This window comes from Podarcis cretensis (assembly GCF_951804945.1).
Source record: "Podarcis cretensis genome assembly, chromosome: 3".
NCBI lineage: Eukaryota > Metazoa > Chordata > Lepidosauria > Squamata > Lacertidae > Podarcis > Podarcis cretensis.
In genome coordinates this window covers 70,369,401-70,388,963 of record NC_137172.1, presented here as the reverse complement: position 1 = coordinate 70,388,963, position 19,563 = coordinate 70,369,401, and the positions used below count along the sequence as shown (strand labels likewise).

General features: G+C 38.6%; 1 protein-coding gene across 8 annotated transcripts in view; it reads right to left on the bottom strand.

Moving 5' to 3' along the window:
• Positions 1-19,563, bottom strand: part of FAM184A (family with sequence similarity 184 member A) — a 70,473-nt gene that overhangs the window by 12,919 nt on the left and 37,991 nt on the right. For 6 of the 8 annotated variants that reach the window (XR_013837367.1, XM_079970741.1, XM_079970740.1 and 3 more), the window contains 7 exons: positions 18,858-18,980; positions 14,913-15,074; positions 14,022-14,147; positions 13,731-13,877; positions 8,482-8,523; positions 1,413-1,625; positions 788-941 (listed from right to left, as the gene is read on the bottom strand). Coding sequence is in view for 7 of the 8 variants with exons in the window: in XM_079970741.1 (XP_079826867.1) it covers positions 788-941; positions 1,413-1,625; positions 8,482-8,523; positions 13,731-13,877; positions 14,022-14,147; positions 14,913-15,074; positions 18,858-18,980 (967 nt within the window). In the remaining variant the exon portion in view is untranslated. The remainder of the gene's footprint in view (positions 1-787; positions 942-1,412; positions 1,626-8,481; positions 8,524-13,730; positions 13,878-14,021; positions 14,148-14,912; positions 15,075-18,857; positions 18,981-19,563) is intronic. The other 2 variants (XM_079970742.1, XM_079970744.1) reach the window with 1 other exon arrangement.

Below are 19,563 nucleotides of genomic sequence, written 5' to 3'. Positions count from 1 at the left end.
AACATTCAGTGAGAGCAACTCAGTTTCTGCCTCATTTTGTGACCCTTTAAAGTTTTTTTTCAGTTTTCAATTATTTATGTACTTTTTTAAAGGCTGTTTTTCTTTTTTTCACAGATACACACCATTTTGTGACTCCATGTGTCCACTAAGCATGCTCAGTGGGGTTTTTTTTGCGTTTACAGGTTGCTCTCTTTTTGTCCCCCCCCCAATATTTTCTGTACTTCTGCAAATCTCAGGATTCCCGCATGCACGCTGCTACTTTCCTGTTGCTTCTCAGTGACCCACTTTTGTGAGCCTATTTTTGTGAGCACGGGGACAATGAGTTTGCTCTTTAAAAGGAATTATTAATGAATGATAGTGATATGAATAGGTGATATGCACAAATTTAACACTGAAGAAAAGGGCCTAGTAATGAAAGACTGGGACAAAACAGGCAAGATGAGGGATAGCACAAGACATCTGTCTGAAACTATCATAGGAAGATGTGTATTTCTCAAATTTGGCACAAGTTTCCATTTTAAAAAAACCAACAACAGGAGCATTATCCTGAACAGGAGGTGATAAATAACAATACTGCACCAATAAAATGGGTAAATTGTTCTATAAAACTGTGGGTATCAACTACTTAGAGAATAGTCAGCTTTTCTTCAGAAAAAGTCTAAATGTAGCCCAACACTCGGGAAACCACCCATTTTCATTTTTCTGTATATTGGGCAGCACATGCTATCTGCCTTCTGCACCAGAAGTAATAGCTTATGTTTTAAATAGTCACATGAAAATACTGTACCAAGCATAGCTTTCCCTTCATCTTCTAGTTCAAAGCGAAGAGTCTGCAGTTCCTGTTCCATTTCTAGTTTGAAAGCATCCATAGCTTGCCTGTGTGCTTCTTTCAGCGCATGAAGTTCTTCTAAGTGCTTCTGTTTTAAACGTTCCTCAAGTTCCTAGCAAATTTAAAGGAGAATTGCTCTATGTGTATAGAAAAATATTCTTATCAATGAGGCAAAATGATTGCTAATTAATAATAATAATAATAAAACAACCCGCTGTTATTAACCAGCTACCTTTATTTTTTTGTAACTCCAATCCCACAACGTAGAGTGTAGCCCCCTGACTTTCCCATTTTCCCACTTTCTGGACAAAATGTGGGTTGTTAGGGCTTTGGTAAGGCCTCAAGAGTAACTCATACCTCTACACATCCCTCCCATTACAGTTCAAGAGAAGTTAGAACACACATGTGTAGTTTCCTCTATGCCTCTCCACCCCTGCCTTTCTCCCAGTACAATGTTTCTTTGGGTGCTTTCTGAGTTCTCAAATGAAGATAAAGAAGTTCTCTGGAGTAATATCGCATAGTTCATGTTAACATACTGAAATCTGAAAATGTTAAGATGCTACAAAATACTGAATGAACATGCCTTTTGCTCTTCTTCTTTTGTTTCCTCCATGTTCTGAAATGCAAGGATATGTGCTTCTTTCAAGGACTTGTGTCTTTGTTGATGCTCTTCTTCTAGCTCTTCAATCTCTTGGGCCAGCCTCTGTCGCTCCTGGCTAAATTGTGCCTGAAGTTGCTGCATTGAAGTCTGAGACTGGGAAAGCTGCATTTCTAGATTCTGCTTCAACAAGGAGATCTAATTCACAGAAAAGCAAAGGTAACTAGAAATTCAAACTATAAACACTGTGTTTATATTTACTGATAGATATTTGAGATTTTTTATTGTGGTCACAATACAGAGAAGTACAGAGATCCACAAGTGTGGTGTCCTGCCTTGCCAAATAGGAGCCCTCCCACACTGCATCAAGCAGTTTCTTATATGGTAGAGGAAAGCTGGTGGGCAGCGGAGAGACTACAGGTGTACTGTGTTCACAAATGTTCTTGCATTTTTCAACATTTCCTCTCTGTATTGGGGCCTATTTTGCTTAGTAACACATTCTGGTTAATTGAAATTTGAATACCCAACTGCATGCAAGTCGACTTCTGTTTGCACAACAGGACTTTCTCTTCCTTTCCCATCCAGCTTCTAGTGTGCTCAAAATCTGCTCTAGAAAGATGGGGGACCCTATAGAGCAGAACCTGGGTGCATGCACAATGGACTACAGGGGGGAGGAAAGGAAGGGAAAGTCCCATTGTGTGAGCAATTTTGTTGGGAAGTTGGCCAGACATCACTGGATGTCACCTACAGTATATGCCTAATGAAATATTACTATGAACTATAACTAATGAGCAAAGAAATACCCAATAGTTTATGGAATGCAGATTAGCAATGTGTCAGCACCAGCTGTTTGAATGTCAAGTGCAATAAACTTTTAGTGGATTGCAATCCTACAGCCAGCTGAAAGCCAGTTCAGTGGCCACAGAAAGTTAATTCAAGTGCTGCACCACTGGCAGAGAGAGTGTCCTAATGGTGGGATGGCGCTTAAGCCGCTGGAGGACCTCAATACACCCACTGAAAAGTTCAAGGATATAGGTGTCCCACTGGTAGTAGGGGCCAAAGTGAGGCATTTTGGTGTGCGTATCAGGAGCAGTCAAAGATCCATAGGATTTTAAGCCCCCTTGTTTCTCCAACACACTTTCAAAAATGGCATGAAACTTCATCAGCCCTGGGGGGATATGGTGGAGTAATGTCCCTTCCATTGGAATAAACAGCAATGATGAGGAATGAAAAATCTGTCACCATCCCATTTCCTGGCCTGGTTGAAGTGAGCCAAAATGGGTATAGATATGTAACTGCAATCCTACACACACCTGGGAGTAAGCCCCATTCATCTCAATTGAACTTACTTGCATGTAGACATGCATAGCATTGTGTTGAGAAATTACTTATCAATTAAAAAAGATTCTGTTCCATCACCGCAGTCAAGAGACTAAATATCAGTAATTTTTTTTGCCTAATATGTACTACAAAATCAATGCTAATAATTCTACAGCACCTTCTAAAGAAAATTCATATCCTTTAACCCAGCTGTAATACATGCCATTACAGTGGTGCCCCGCAAGACGAACGCCTCTCAAGACGGAAAACCCGCTAGATGAAAGGGTTTTCCGTTTCGGAGGCACTTCGCAAAACGAATTTCCCTATGGGCTTGCTTCGCAAGACGAAAATGTCTTGCGAGTTCCTGCGGGGTTTTTTCCCTCCCCCCCCCCTTTTCCTAAGCCCTAAGCCGCTTATCAGCTGATCTGCTGATAAGCCGCTAAGCTGTCAATGGGCTTGCTTCGCAAGACGAAAAAACCGCTATACGAAGAGCTTCACGGGACGGATTAATTTCGTCTTGCGAGGCACCACTGTATTATGAATTTGTGGCATAGCTCATGCCTTCATAAATCAATCTAAAGGCCCACTGGCAGCCTTCAATTCAGTAGATTATTTTCTACACACCCAGTAATAGGCAACATGGGTACTAGCAGGGTAGAGAGCAATGTACAAACCACACAGGCTACTCCTGGTCTGGGCAATGATTCTCACAGAGTATGTAGCACCACCCAGGCCAAGTTCATCAGGCAATAAAAGAGAGTGCAACTTTAAATCCAGCACGCACTCTTACTAGCAAAAAATGAAGCTCCACTGCAGAGGCTTCTGAGGTATGACATCACTCTGCAACGGTGCTACCAAGTCATTTTGATTTGAGAAACACCATTCCAAGACTGAACTCACATGAAACAACAGCATGGACTGAAGGCCCTTTAAGATTAGCAGTGGGGCATATGGTTTTCCAGATTGATAAAGTTAACTGGTAAAATCATTGCAGTCATTAGTATGCTCTGCATTAGTCTGCAGTGGCTCATAGTACAAAACAAAACAAAACAAAACAAAACAAAACAAAACAAATTCATTACTTATACCCCACCCATCTGGCCGGGTTTCCCCAGCCACTCTGGGCGGCTTCCAACAAGAGACTAAAAATACATTAAAACATCAGTCATTAAAAACTCCCCTAAACAGGGCTGCCTTCAGATGTCTTCTAAACGTCAGATAGTTGTTTATTTCTTTGACATCTGATGGGAAGGCTTTCCACAGGGCAGGTGCCACTACCGAGAAGGGCCTCTGCCTGGTTCCCTGTAACTTTGCTTCTTGCAGTGAGGGAACCGCCACAAGGCCCTCGGCGCTGGACCTCAGTGTCCAGGCTGAACGATGGGGGTGGAGACGCTCCTTCAGGTATACTGGGCAGAGGCCATTTAGGGCTTTAAAGGTCAGCACCAACACTTTGAATTGTGCTCAGAAACGTACTGGGAGCCAATGCAGGTCTTTCAAGACCAGTGTTATATGGTCTCAGTGACCGCTCCTAGTCACCAGTCTAGCTGCTGCATTCTGGATTAGTTGTAGTTTCCTGGTCACCTTCAAAGGTAGCCCCACGTAGAGTGTGTTGCAGTAGTCCAAGCGGGAGATAACCAGAGCATGCACCACTCTAGTGAGACTGTCCGTGGGCAGGTAGGGTCACAGCCTGCGTACCAGATGGAGCTGGTAGATACCTGTCCTGGACACAGAACCAACCTGCGCCTCCATGGATAGCTGTGAGTCCAAAATGACTCCCAGACTGCGCACCTGGCCCTTCAGGGGCACAGCTACCCCATTCAGGACCAGGGATTCCTCCACACCCACCCGCCCCCTGTCCCCCAAAAACAGTACAAAAAAAGTCAGTATAGTAAGGATAGTGGTATGCATTAGTGGTAATATTTAATATAAAGATTGAACTCGCAAATTATAGCAGGATTTTAAATGAAGACACATTTACAGTGTGATACAGGTAAAACAATAAAGCAATTATTCTAATTACTGATCAGATTTTGTAAAAGCTAATATAAACACTACATATATAAACGAGCAAGCTGAAAGACCGCTGCAACAAATTCTAGTGCCTGCACTAAAATTAACTTGCAGTCATGATAAATTTTTAATTCAGAATTTCCCTTCCCCCATTCTTGGTTTTCTTTATGTATCTGTGGGAACTAGCAACCTTGAACAAAAGATTTAGGGCAGGAGCCCTGACAACAAAAGGGACTTGAGTAGCCTCTTAACTTTGCTACTACAAATTATTTAAGTACAGTGGTACTTCTGGTTACGAACTTAATTTGTTTCAGAGGTCCGTTCTTAACCTGAAACCATTCTTAACCTGAGGTACCACTTTAGCTAATGGGGCCTTCCGCTGCCACCACCATGCAATTTCTGTTCTCATCCTGGGGCAAAGTTCTTAACCTGACGTACTACTTCCAACATTATGTACTTCAAGCAAAGAGAAAGTGATAAATGCGAAGAGAGAGATAATTTTTCCTGTATTAAAGTGGAAGGTTTTGTTATATCATCAGAATTGGATGGCTCTTTCTGAACCTTTTGCGGGAATTCTTAGGGGAAAGCTTCAGTTTTCACTGACAACCTTACAAATCATGTAAAGACTCATTCTGGTGCAGGATGTCCCCTCCTAGGGTGGTCACTTATACACTGCCAAAAAGAGAGAGAATGCTTCTGTCTGCTTAGTCTGTTGTCTAGATGCTAACTGTTGATGGACAACTTCAAACCCGCTATCTTTAAACTAGACTTGGACAAGATAGATGATCTGTCTTCTGTAAAGTAGGACACATGACCACCCTATCTGCTTCAGAAACTCCCAATTCTTCCTTTTGTATTTGGTACTGTGGGAGTCTACTTATCTTGCAACAGACATTATATGATGGTGGATGGGCATGGTTTGGGCCAAACCATGCAGTGGGTCAAATGGAGACGCCTATGGGCCAGAGGTTACACAAACCCTCCATTATCAGTGGGAACAGGACTCAGGAGTGAAAAACAACAACAACAACAACAACAACAACAACAACAACCCTACACTTGCCAGTGTCAGCAATGCAGACTATGAGCATGCTCAGATATATTCATTTCAGAATAATGTTTAATTCTATAAACTGCAGTTTTCCTTCCTGATTAATGAGTGAGTCAAGAGGGAGAAAAGTCTGCATTTCCCAGATTACACATTGGCAAATAAAGCTTAGAAGCAGCATTAGCTGATGTATCACATCCCTCTTCGGACACATGCTAAGTGGGGAAGATGGAAACTGGCAGATCAGAGAACTGGTGAGGAGCCATTACAAGCTGCCGAGGCAAAATTTGAAAGGGAATAGGCTTAACGTTTTCTGAACTGAGAGAGGTTCAAACACTCCCCAACCTTCCAAAATTCTTGTCCACCCTTAAACAGTACTTCTATCTACAGTAGTCCTACCCCTTCCTGTTGCTGTGTTCCACTCTACTTGCTACACATTATACAGGCCCTAAGCAAGAGTTCTACTCTTGACTTATATGTTCCTGCAGTGCAAGGTCTACAATTAAAGTTCCTCCTAAATCATTTCTCTTGGTTGTGATACCTAGTATATTCAGCTTCTGCTCACACATCACCGAACAGACTTGAACATTAGTCCAATTCTCTAAATAAAACCTGGAAGCAACGTATTTCTTATATGAATTAAATTAATCATTACCAATTTTAACGTATCAAGGCAGATACTATGTAAAGAATATATGCTATTGGAAGTTCCATTAAAAGTGGCAAAATTAAGGACAAACTTTTACGTGTAATACATGCATGCGTGGAATATATTCTTTTATGCATATAAATCAATTTTTAAAACTTGCTATCCCATTTTGAAGTAGAAGAAAAGGATGATAAAAATCAGTTTGGTCACCTTAAATAAGTGGCCTGGATTACTAGCTGCCTAGCACTTAATATGAACAAATTGTATATAAAGATTCTATTTTAAGCTTCCACATTTTTAAATCTTTTTCTTTTGCTTCTGTTAGTTATCTATTGTAATGTCTCATTTCCTATCCTTGCATTATATTGTTGACACAATGGCAACCAACCTACTAGAATCTGATAATAAATTATGAAAAAAGTTCCGTAACTATGCAGAGTTTTAATGATCCATAATATATCTCATCATATAAAGAGCCCTATTAAAATTGCACAGAATGTTAATGTTTCCCCAGCATTGATCTTTTACATTCATATAACCATTCAGTGATGAGGTAGATTTCCAAGTTAACATGCAGTAATAGAAATAATCCAATTATGTTAATCAGTATAAATATCCCTTTTGCTCTTCTTTTATCTTTCCATTTGGACAAGAACAAATTTTAAGTTTTTGTCAAAATATATTTGAGTTAAACAGTTTATTTCTTAAGAAATAATCTTAAATAAATATTATTTTTATTATTAACCACCGCTGCAATCCAAACTGTGCCAAGAGTAGGCAGTGGAGAAACATGCATACAGCCTGTTTTCTTATAGTTTCTACTGCAGCTGATTCTCCAACTGTGTGACTGTCATTACTGTAACTTTCCCCCCCTAAGTTTAACCTAACCCTTTCCATAAGAGAGGCAGGAAGGGTGAGACAGGAAGAAATAGAAAGCCTTGCCTAGCAGGCAGTGGCACTAGCAGCAGAGCCAGTCAGTGGAAGCAAACACCATTGACTCAATGATATTTATTTCTGAGCAGATATCTGTGCTGTAAAATACTATGCAACTCTATGAAGCTTGCAACTAAAATGACACCCTGTACCTGCAAACTATGTTAGTCATTCTAGGAAAAGCTCTACCTACAAACTTTTTTTAAAAAAATCATAAATTCATTGCCACAGGGCAGGGATGGTGAACATGCTGCGGCCCACCCTAACAATTAGCCACACTGCCTTGTTGGGCTAAAGGGAGATAAGAGTCCATCAGCAACTGAAGAGCTGTACATTTCTCATCCCTGCCGCAGGGGATCTTCAACTATTTTGATTATCCTAAAGACCCGTCAATATTCCAGGGAGTTTTTACCTAAACATTATGTTTAAATGTTAGCTAGGATCCAAACAGCCTTAAATGAAGTGAAAGGCACTTCCTTATGCAAAAAGGGGAACAACTGATTTATTCCTAGCTGCATCACAGCCCATTGCATTACACACACCTCTCTGAAAGGTCTCCTGACCATCACAAGTGGCTTTTCAGCCATGTATGTGTGTGACAAAGTAAGTGAAAGATAGAGAAGCTACATCATGTGTGTATGTAGTACATAAACTTAATAGCGTATGACCTTCTGGTGACCATTGAGATCCCACTCATTGATTTTTAAATCTTTGTAGAAATAACAGAATGAAATATAGTAGCCAAACCATAACTGAGTTGCATTATTTATATTAAATTGTAACACGGTACCACGCATTTCCATGCTTTAGAAAAAGCTTTATAATGTGCAAATGTACTGTCTGCAAGCTTGCTTTTACATCACATAAAATGACTGTGTGATGTTTAATGTCAAATGATATTAACACATACACATACGAATGAATGAATGAATGCAGCGCAGAGCTTTTTATGAAATTAATGTGTAAACTCTTCCCTTGAACAACATTTCTTTATTGATTTCAAAGGCTAATGCTCTGAAGCAGCACTGGCCAGTATGCAAGCTGAGAAGTGCAAGCATGCCCTCATGTACATATTGTAAGTGCAACTCACTTACATTGCTGATAGATTTATGCAAAGCTTCACCGAGACAGTGCCGCTATGAAGGAAAGATCACAGGAATAAAGGGAAATATTCAGAAATAACTAAGAAGATGGAATAAAGAAGGGACAGTAAAACACAGAACATTATATTAATTTAAGAAGGAAAAATATGTTGAAAATTGGGCGAAATTGACACAGAACATTTTTGCTATGGCTTGTTATGGAAATCCACTGAACATATTAAAATCACATAAATACAATTTGTGGTCCCATTTTTATAAGAGTTAAATATTGGGAGAAATTTGTGTATGCTCAAGGATTTTATCATGCTCCTGTATTAAATATTTTTTTCCTTTGATCCAAATTGACACATCTACTTCAGTAAATATACTCTGGAAGAATGGCCAAGTATCTGTTGCATTTCACTATTAATATTTTGTTAACAAAAGCCCTTCAAACATTTTAAACAAATGTTCAGCTATATTTTGACACACATTTTGCCATCGTTTTAAACAAGGTGGCAACATGATTAAACATCGAAATCTATTTTATTGCCAAACTCAAACCAATCTGTAAATAATTTGGAACACAACTGAAACTTTTAAAAAAGATTTAGTTATGGATGTTTCTTAAAATATGTATTTTAAATTGTCAATCCATAGCAAAATTACATTCTACATATAATACTTTAATGTCATTTAATAGGGGTGTGCACTGGTCACAATAGTCAATTTGTATCTGTCTTTGGGAAGCAGTCCAATTTGTTTCAGAACCATTCTGTGTCTTTCCAACTTGACATTATTGGAGATCGAATTAAACCTATTGAAAATTAAGTTTTCTTTTCCCCTGTCCACTATAATCAGGAAACTAAAACAGCTATAACTTTTTTCACAGAAGTGGATGAAATGTGCAGGCATAGGAATCCCTCCTTAGTGGATTAAGCCTTCCTAATTGTAAGCGGATACAACTAGGGAACTTTGTGTGCGGCATCTTTACAAATTGATTTTCTTAAAAACAAGTATTTTTTTCATGTTATGACATAATTAGATTCAGTTTGTAGAATAGGTCATACCTTCAGAGAGGACGAAGGCTGCAAAATTTCAGAATGATACATGTAATAGTTCTCCTACAAGTGCAGATGTTACTATTTCAGAGTGAGTACTATGAGACTCTTGGAAAGCAGCAACAATGATGTAAAAATAGCGTAGATTCCCAAGAAATGACCCTTGTTACTCCAAGGGTCATTGATAGGGTGGGCTTCTGCCTCTCCCCATGGATTTTTGGGGCTACAAAAGAGACCTCTTCATTGACTTATTTTGTGAAAAACAAGCAGTTTTTAATGTCTCACACATCACTGTGATTGGAGTACCCTGGGAAAATAATTCACACTGATTCATGGAAGACCTGTCCATCAAAATGAAACATCTCCCCCACCTCTCTATCCACTCCCCTCTCAAGTTCTTGGCGTTTCACCAGTCAGTTTGTTTTGGTTTTTGAGGGCAGGGTGGGTGTGGAAAGTAGAGGCCACGGAGTAACAGAAGCCTTAGGAGTCTGTGATCCATATCAAGATGCCTTGTTTATAGTACAAACTGTAACCTTCCCTGTTTCACATTCAGGGTACACAGAGCCGATGCACACCCCTACCATTTATTAACAAGCTGAAGATGTACTGTCAGCATGTATAAGTGGCACATCACCATATACATCAGATGCAACATATATATGATCAATACAATTTTAAAAATTGAATGATGGGTAATTTCATTTCTGGATACATGATTTATGATTCAGACACCAGTTATTTCAGATTAGTGCGAAGCAAAAAACAAAAAAACCTAAGCTATACTAATTCCCAGATCTAGGAAACTGCAAAGCTACATTCATGGCTAAGCCAGCTTGATGTATTAAGATTCCAAACTCTGAACTACTCCTCGGAAAAGCGGGTCCTACACTCTTTGCTTGCTGAGATTGGATATCAGATACATCTTTTAAACCTGAAATTTGGGACATTATGCTTGTTTACTTTGGATTTTATTTGATTTAATGCTAGGAAATTGTTATCTACATAGAGTAGACCCACTGAAATTAATGCACTTAAGTTAGCAATGCCCATACTTTGAGTATGACTTAATTGTAGTCAAACTAATATTTGTGTGTGTTGAGAAAGTCCTGGATGTGATCCTGAATTGTTGTTTGCTGTTTGTGTGTGTGTGCGTGTGCGTGCATATACTAACAGTCAGGATCACCTACATTCTCTATCAGAGCTACCTCATAGTCTAACATACTTCCAGCCCTATTTCTTTCCCCTTAATGGGGAAAGCAAAGATATTATTTTGTGTCCTCAAGCCCATGATACTTAGTTCTATCTCTAATTTCCAAATAATGTCTACGAGACCTCATTCTGAACCATTATCTCAATACAGTGAAGGCCTGGTTGGGGACTGTGTAGAACCAAAAGGTGCAAATGTCCCGGAAGGCCTGTAACTGCTATTTTGGTAGTCAAGATAACCCCAGAACTAATTGGTGTGAGCTGTAACATGAGATCACACATGTTTATCTGCTTGTTTGAAGCCTTCTTTGGGATAGAGGAGGCTTCTCGTGCTGCTTGCTTGTCAGCTGCTTGCTTATCTAAGAGATGGATAAGAACTGGGAAGGGGCCTCTAAGCCAGGTGTGAGTTAATTGGACCATTGTTGCCTGCTTAATACCTTGCTTTTTGTATAAGTAAACCATATATGATTAGCACTTCATGGACGAAGCCAAAATGCTGCTTGCCACTTCAGCGGCAAGGAATCCTGCATTACATTGCAGTATGTGAGTATCTTGCTATACCTGTAATATAAAATACTACAACTGATCACTATGAAGATTTGTGCATCTTTCTTTGGAATCCCTGCAACTGGGACCATCGGGCCATCAGTCAATTCATCACCCTGGTCTGTATTTGGACCCGCAGGACAGAACAGGACTAACAAATTAATTTCAGACAAGAGAGAGGTGCTGTTGGTCAGCAGACAAGCTAATTTAGGACTGTGAGTACAGGCTGTTCTAGATGGGATTGCACTCAATTTGAAGGATAGGCTTTGCTCTTTGGCAGTGCTTCTGGATCCAGCATAGCTCCTTGATGCCAAAGCAGCTGCTGTATCCAGGAATGCTTTTGCCCAGTTTTGGCTGGTGTGTCAACCCTTTTCTGGAGGAGGCAGCTCCGATATGTCACCTTCAAGCTAGATTTTTGCAATATACTCTATATGAGGCTGTTGCCTTTTAAGTGTGTTCAGAAACTGTAGCTGGTACACAATGCAGCAATCAGATTGCTTTCTTGTGTATGTTTCTAAGACCATATGACACCAACCTTGTTTGGTGTTTCCAGGCCCAACTTAAGGTCCTGGTGGTTACCTATAAAGCCAACAGCTTATGGGAGGGGATCTGAAAGACTGCCTCCTCCAATATGAATCAATCCAGAGGCAGAAATCATTTTCTGAAACCCTTTTATATGGCCCACAAAAGAGATCCAATTGGTGAGGATGCTAGATAGGGTATTTTCTGTACCGGCACCTCAGTTTATGAAACTCCCTTCCTAGAGACATTAGACTGGCCTCATCCCTGCTCAATTTTAAACGTATTTTTTTTGTTTGGCTTTTAGTGTTTTTTAAGTTGATATTTTGTTTTAATGTGTTACTTATATTATTGTTTTAAACTGTATTTTCTTTTCTTGCAAACTTGCTTAGTGGCCCATGTTATAGCCAAAAGGTGATACAGTGGTGCCCCGCAAGATGAACGCCTCGCAAGACGGAAAACCCGCTAGACGAAAGGGTTTTCCGTTTTGGAGGCGCTTCGCAAAACGAATTTCCCTATGGGCTTGCTTCGCAAGACGAAATGTCTTGCGAGTTCCTGCGGGTTTCCCCCCCTTTTTCCCCCCTTTTCCTAAGCCGCTCAACTGCTTATCAGCTGATAAGCCGCTTATCAGCTGATCCGCTAAAAGCCGCTCAACTGCTAATAGCGCTAATCCGCTAAGCTGTCAATGGGCTTGCTTCGCAAGACGAAAAAACCGCTATACGAAGAGCCTCACGGAACGGATTAATTTCGTCTTGCGAGGCACCACTGTACAAAAACATTTTAATAAACAAACAGTGAAATTTTATGGCTATCTACTTATAGGTTAGTCCCAATAAGTTCAATGGGACCTACTCTCAGTCAAGCTGATCATAGGATTTAAGGATTAAACCATATTCTGTTTACCACATTTCTAAAATACACCTATAAATGTACTTTTTCCTGAACACATCAAAATCCATAGCATATTGTATTTAATTTGTGTGTGATGCTTTTTAGTTCTGTTGCAGAACAGGAATATTTGGTAAAGTTAACTCACTACTTTCAGGAGGGGGTATCATTAATTTGAAACCCATCAAAGATATGATGCAATAAAAAATCTTCCAGTATCTATTAATGGAAGACATATGCGTTCCAGTGGAAACTATGCTGAAATTATTGTTTCCTTCCTGTGACACCCATCCCTATGCTTTGTCTGCTGCATAATTTTTACAAGTCTCAAACTGTCCATCCTTAAATAAGTCTTTGTCTTTGTATACAGCCTATCACAATTATTTGATTTCTGCAGGTAACATTTGTAGAACATATGAAGGTCCTATGAAGAATTTCCATACATAAAACCAGGTGGCTTCCAATGTGAACAGATATTTCAGCAACAAACAAGAAACTTATTACTGGATAGTCTTCAGTACCTACATTTTTGCTTTTTGCAAAATGTGCATGGTTCAGATGGCTGTTGTGGATTTAGCTCCTCTCTTTTGTATATTGTGTGCTGTTGAGCTGCACTGGGCCTGGATGCTTAATAAGTTTATGTTTTTCATTTTGGATTTTATTGTTATGCATCAGGCTCTGAGTAGCATGACCTTTTGAGGGAGAGGGATATGAACAAACTGGTGAATAATAACATTTCCCCCAATATTTTAAGCTAGAGTCCTCTCAGATGTGAATCATACAGTTAAAGTCTGTCCTTCAGGTCCACAGTTGTACATTGGAGAGAGCAGATACCATGGCTTAGCCCTTACAGATTTCCCAATTCACTGCTAATCAAAGCATATTTATATATTTCATATAATTCTGTAACAGACACAATGGCCACCGACTTCAGCATATGATTTCCCTCCTTAATCATCCAACTAGCTCTACAACAATTTATCCCTTTTCAGATGTAATTTCACAACAGTAATAAAACATGCTAGTAATCATTCCAGTTACCTGATCCAAAAGATCTTCAACTTTCTTCTGCCAGCTATCTCTGGCAGCATTTTTCTCTCTCTCTTTTAGCTGCAGAAGTTGAGTCATTGCTGACTTTTTATCCTCCTCATGCTGAAGCCTTAACTCTTCTCGAAGTTTGGTACATTCCTGCCTAAGAAGAAGAAGCAGAACTAAAACTTTCTGGCCTTTAATAACACTATAAAAATATTATTGAACTGCACAGTTTGGTCACATAACTGCATTTAATACATGCTTTGTTGTAAAAGAAAAAACATAAAATAAAAAGGGCACTTGCCGAAGATTTTCTGTCCATTTTATTTCTAGATCACGGGCCATTCTGTCAACCTTGAATTTTTCCTCTTCCCTCATAGCTACAATCATTACTTCATGCTGCTGTCTTTCCTGGTCTAGTTCACCCTAGGAACACAAAATTCAAAACATAGATAAGCAGCAACAAAATGATTTCATGACAATATTTTGCTCGGAAGCAATGTTAGTGCCTTTACTGAATGCTCAAGCAGTACTAGTGATTTTTTAAACTGACTGCTCAAGAATATGTTTTAGTTTGTATATTTTTAAGCAGTTAATTTAATGACACCTTAAAAATTTGTATTTTGATAATATTTTAATTGTATGAATTGAGTTGCTTGTTCCTATTAACTATTCATTAAAAAAACAAGGATTTTCAAGTTCATCAGGGTTATGTAGATAAAACAGATCCTGACTCAAGGATCCATGATAACTTTTAGGTACATGCAAAGGAAGCTTGATATGTGCATAAGAACATAAGAGCCCTGCTGAATCAGACCAATGGTCTATTAGTTCAGCAACCTATTTTCCACAGGTGTCCTCTGGATGCTTCTCAGAAGCTCACAAGTAGGAAATGAAGGATACAGTCTTCTCTTGTTGCTTCCAGCAGCCGGCATTCAATGACATGCCAGCTCTGAATCTGAGGTTAGAGCCATAATGACTAGACTCATTCCCCATGAATTTGTCAAATTTCCTTTTAAACACATCTAGTTTAGAGGACAGTAGCACATCTGAGTGAATATAAATATATGGGGTTACAGTAGACATTAGAGTAAATAGGAAAGCTTCTCTCTGTGTGTAAGGAGAGGGAGCTTCAGATGTGTAAAGCACTTGCCATGAATCAGTGATGGAGCTGGTGTATCATGCAGTTACCTGAACATTATACAGAGAATCAGTGGTCTCCCTCAGTCTTGCCCTGGTTAACTCCAGTTCTTTTTGTAGTATTTCCTGGGTTTCCTGGAGATTGGAGATGTGTCCTTCTGCAGTACCAAGGCCCTGTTCACTTTTTCTTACTAGATCTTGTAATCGACCCATCTACAAAAAGGAAAGAAAGAAGTATTGATAGTTTAACAATTTCAGATTATGAACTTGTGTATGCTGAATAGTATGGTACTCAGTATATAGTTAACTGAGCATGACATACTTTTGTGCATATTTTCCCCTATTTAAATATAATCTTCATACAGGCAAAACCAACCCTACTCATAATTTTACTATTCACTACTATTAAAAAACAAACATACACCAAACATTTCAAACAAACACAAGTATCACAGTTTCCTAAGGTTTAGTCTTTTAAAAAACAGGTTATAAAATACAATATTATAGATTATAGAGGGCTGCCAAGAGCTACTGTAATTTCAAACATGGTTGGCAATTGCAAAGATATATCCCCTATATGCTGAAGCTTTATTCATTATGCACACCAGTATTCTGCAAGAATATAGACAGCACTGCATCCAAGCACACACAACTTGCTGTTTGAAGTCTCATGGCCTTCACCCCATCAATATCTGGTAAGGAGACAAACTTGCGTTTACGAGACTATACCTGTATTTTGAAATATTTCCTAAAGGATTGTATTAGTCAGGAGTTGCCAACCTTATTATTAAAGGTTTTTGTAACAGGATTTTGTGGAAGGCAATTCTTTTATAACTTTACTTTTACAAGGATTATCTCAAATAGAACTTCAGACATTTTTAACACTACATAGTGGACCTTTGTTATATACGCTAGCAGTATATAACAGCTGCCTGCAACTGGGAATGCATGAAGAACATGCAATACAGATTACTTCCAATTATATCCGCATGAGATAGACTAGTATACATATTTTGGTTAATATTCTCTTTTTTTGTATTTGTTTGCTTATGCATAAATATCACCCTAAATTAAGCTTTCGATTCAGAACTACTGACAGTATCAATGAGGCTGAATGTGAGGAAAATGCAAATCAATTGTGTGAATAAGGAAAAATTATCCTTCCGTTTCAAGTTTAAAAACCAATAAACCATGAAGTACATGTCTCCCTTAAGAGTCTTCAAAGCAAATAGTGAACCTAGTACACAATCTCCTCCTAGAGAATGAGTAACTAATGTGCCACTTTCCGAAGCAGAACTCATATTTTGCCTGACTTGGAAGCTCTATATACCCATATCCCTTCATCCAGTGGCCTCATATACCCATCAATGTTCTTGAACATAGGAGGAATTTAATTAAACTTGAACTTTTACTCATTGTATTTTGAAAACTAGCTTGGTAAAGCTGGATTATTGTTTGTTACACAAGTAATCAATACCACCCTTTGAAAAGAAATGACTCATCTACAGTTATTTGCCTTCCGCTCTGTATATATACATTTGCATATTCACTTCTACACCAGATGGTCCACCAGCCACCACTCCAACTTCAAATTCTATTTTCTAAGAAAAGTTGTTGAATAGGTGGACAGTCTGCAGACTCAGACATACACAGATACTGTCAGCTACATATAAACCTTCTTGCCAGGCTTTTTACCTGGGTATGCAGCAAGACTGAAATTGCAGTTGTGACTGAGAATCTCTGCCTAGATGTTGAAATGGGAAATAGCATCCTTTTGATTCTTTGGCAACCTTTGATAAAATGTATAATTTGGACCAAGAATTGAGCACTTGGTCTTACATGATCGACATGGCTTTGGATTTTGTATTTCACAGCAGTACACAACATAGCATTGGAAATTGCTTTTGAGACTGGATATTTACAATTCAAAGGAATACAAAATCTCCCTAGGCATGTACAAGTCCTTGTTACATGCCTGTAGTAACTCTTTGGACCTTGATCTTGGCATCATTATGAGCATCTGAAAGATTGCTCCCAAGTGACTATACTTAGACATACATTCATCACCTCTCCCTTAGAGGTTTTATTCACAGCAAAGCAGTACAGTGGACGCTTGGGTTGTGAACATGATCCGTGCGGGATGCACATTCACAACCCGCAGAGTTCGCAACCCACGTCCGCGCACATATGGGTTGCGATTTAGAGCTTCTACACATGGGCGACTGCCGAAACCTGGAAGTAACCCGTTCCTGTACTTCCAGGTTTTGGCAGTCCGTAACCTCAAAAAAAGGAACCTGAAACGTCTGTAACCCGAGGTATGACTGTATATAAATGTTTTGTTAAATATAAATAAATAAATAAATAAAATTTCCTGGGGATCCTGCCTTTGGTGACCCATGGGATCCTATTTTACTCCCTTCTTGTTCAGTGCAAATGTGGGGCCACTTTGTACTGCAACAGTTTAGACGCTAAGAGCAGAATTTTATAAATGTCTACTAACAAGTTAAATAAATAGGACTTATGGTAGATGTGTAGAGGATTGCAGCAATAAGTAAGCAGCTTTTATTCTCAGCAGTCCCTAATCCATTTATAAGCTATTTATTAGTGTTTGTATGAAATAATGAATAATTTAATGAAATAGTTTTAAAATGACAAATTGGCTTAATTGGCTTTTTCTGGATACTGAACCATTTCTGTGACAACTTATAAGCGACATTATTATCTGTAAAACTGACATTTTAAAAATGTTAGTTTGTAACTCTGAAGCTGAGCATGCTGAGCATATAGTTAATTTTTTATGAGAAGGATCAATAGTTCAATAACAGTATTTTTAAAAGAGCAAATTAAGAATGCAATAAACATTAGATTTTCCTGTTACTAACCAATATACCATCTCTATCAAGTTGTTTAAAATAAAAAGCCACTCCTCTTCAGGACTGCAAAATAGTATATTAAAAACGAATGTACAAATGAAATTACAAATAAGAAATACTTAGCACAATGTTGCTCACAAGAAATATGGTCCTCAGACTGAAACAGGTTCTCCGCCCTGGTATACTGTATGAATGCCTTTGTTTGTATAAAAAAAGAAGCTATAATGCAGACATCCCCAAACTGCTGACCTTCAGTTGTTGACTACAACTCCCAACATCCCTTACCACTGGGCATGCTGGTTGGGGTTTGTGGGAGTTGTGAGTCCAACACTGGAGGGTCCCAGATTGGGGGATGCTGCTGTCATGGGTAAGATACTGAACTTGGGCCAAGAAATCCAGGTTCAAATCCCCCCAGCCACTTAGTGGTGGTTTTAGAATATTCAAGACACTATCTATCTAAATCTATAATACATTGTAGGGTTACTTTGAATGTAAAATGAGGAGAATCTATGTAAATTAACCTGAGCTCTTTAGAAGAAGGTTGGAGTATATATGCAACTACTAAGCAAAGGATTTGCATTTTTTTAAAAAAACAACATTGGGGGAAATACAATTACTGTACATGGGAAGTTAAGAATTATTGCTGGATTAGAGCAAGGTCAATGTAGCAAATTCTGTTTTCAACAGTGGCCACCAGATGCCTCTGGCTTTTTACAAGTAGGGCATGGAGATGACATTCTCCTCCCTGTTTGTCCCTAGTATTTGATATTCAGAGGTATGCTGCCTTTGAATATGGAGATTTCTTGTTTAGCTACCCATGGCTGTTGCCACCATATAGCTATCCTTAATAAATGTGATTAAAGCAGTCTAGCGGTCATTACCAAGTCATGACAGAAAATTCTAGCATTATCAGAGAAGAGAACAACCTTCCTTTTCTCTACACCATTCATAAAAGTCATGAATATAAGAACTATATTTTAAAAAATATATTTAAAAAGCAAAATAGAATAGAGCAAATCTTAAACATACAGCTCTAAAACACTGACTAAAGAAAATATCAGTATTGGTTAAAAGTGGTCTAATGCACATGACAGTTAGCTGATATGACTAAGCTGATTCTTGCCTCCTGATTGGATGAAGTCAGCTTGGTTGTCAGTTCTTCCCTCAGGTTTTCCAACTGCTGTCGAAGCTGATTCTTCTCGTCTTCAAAATGTATCTTCTCTTTTTCAAAGTGCTGCTCCAACTCCTTAAGAAAACGAAAAACAATAGAAATGCCTGTTTAGGTTCATTACATACTGAAGCAGGACTCATATTAGTCTGTTTTTCTAATGCTCATGGTTGTTCTATGTATTACTTATAAGACAAACAGAGAGACCTGCTGTTGACACAAATAATATTTAATAAAAGTGCTGGAAATGTTTCTCCTTTTCCCCATTCTAATGAGTCCAACATGCAGAAGAGACAGAATATTAGTAAATTTGTAACAACATCTGGACAAGTCCAAAATTAGGGTAATTCTAAACAAACAAAGGTTTGAGCCAAATATGCCATTTCATAGATGAGAGTTTTAGAAACTTCTGGTCTAATAAAAATATTTAATTTCAAGATGTTATTCTGTAGTGAAACTACCCAAACACAAGGATAAAAAATGTAAAAATTTAAGATGTCAGCTGAGGGCTTTCATGAAAGTACTGGGACTGTCAGTTTAACATTAACCTGGCCTGTTGTAAACAATGAATCAAAAACAATTACTCCCAACAGTACATGCCCCCATCTCTCTCAAAAAAAGTATGGTACATCGCTAGGAAACAAATAATTAAAAAAACTAG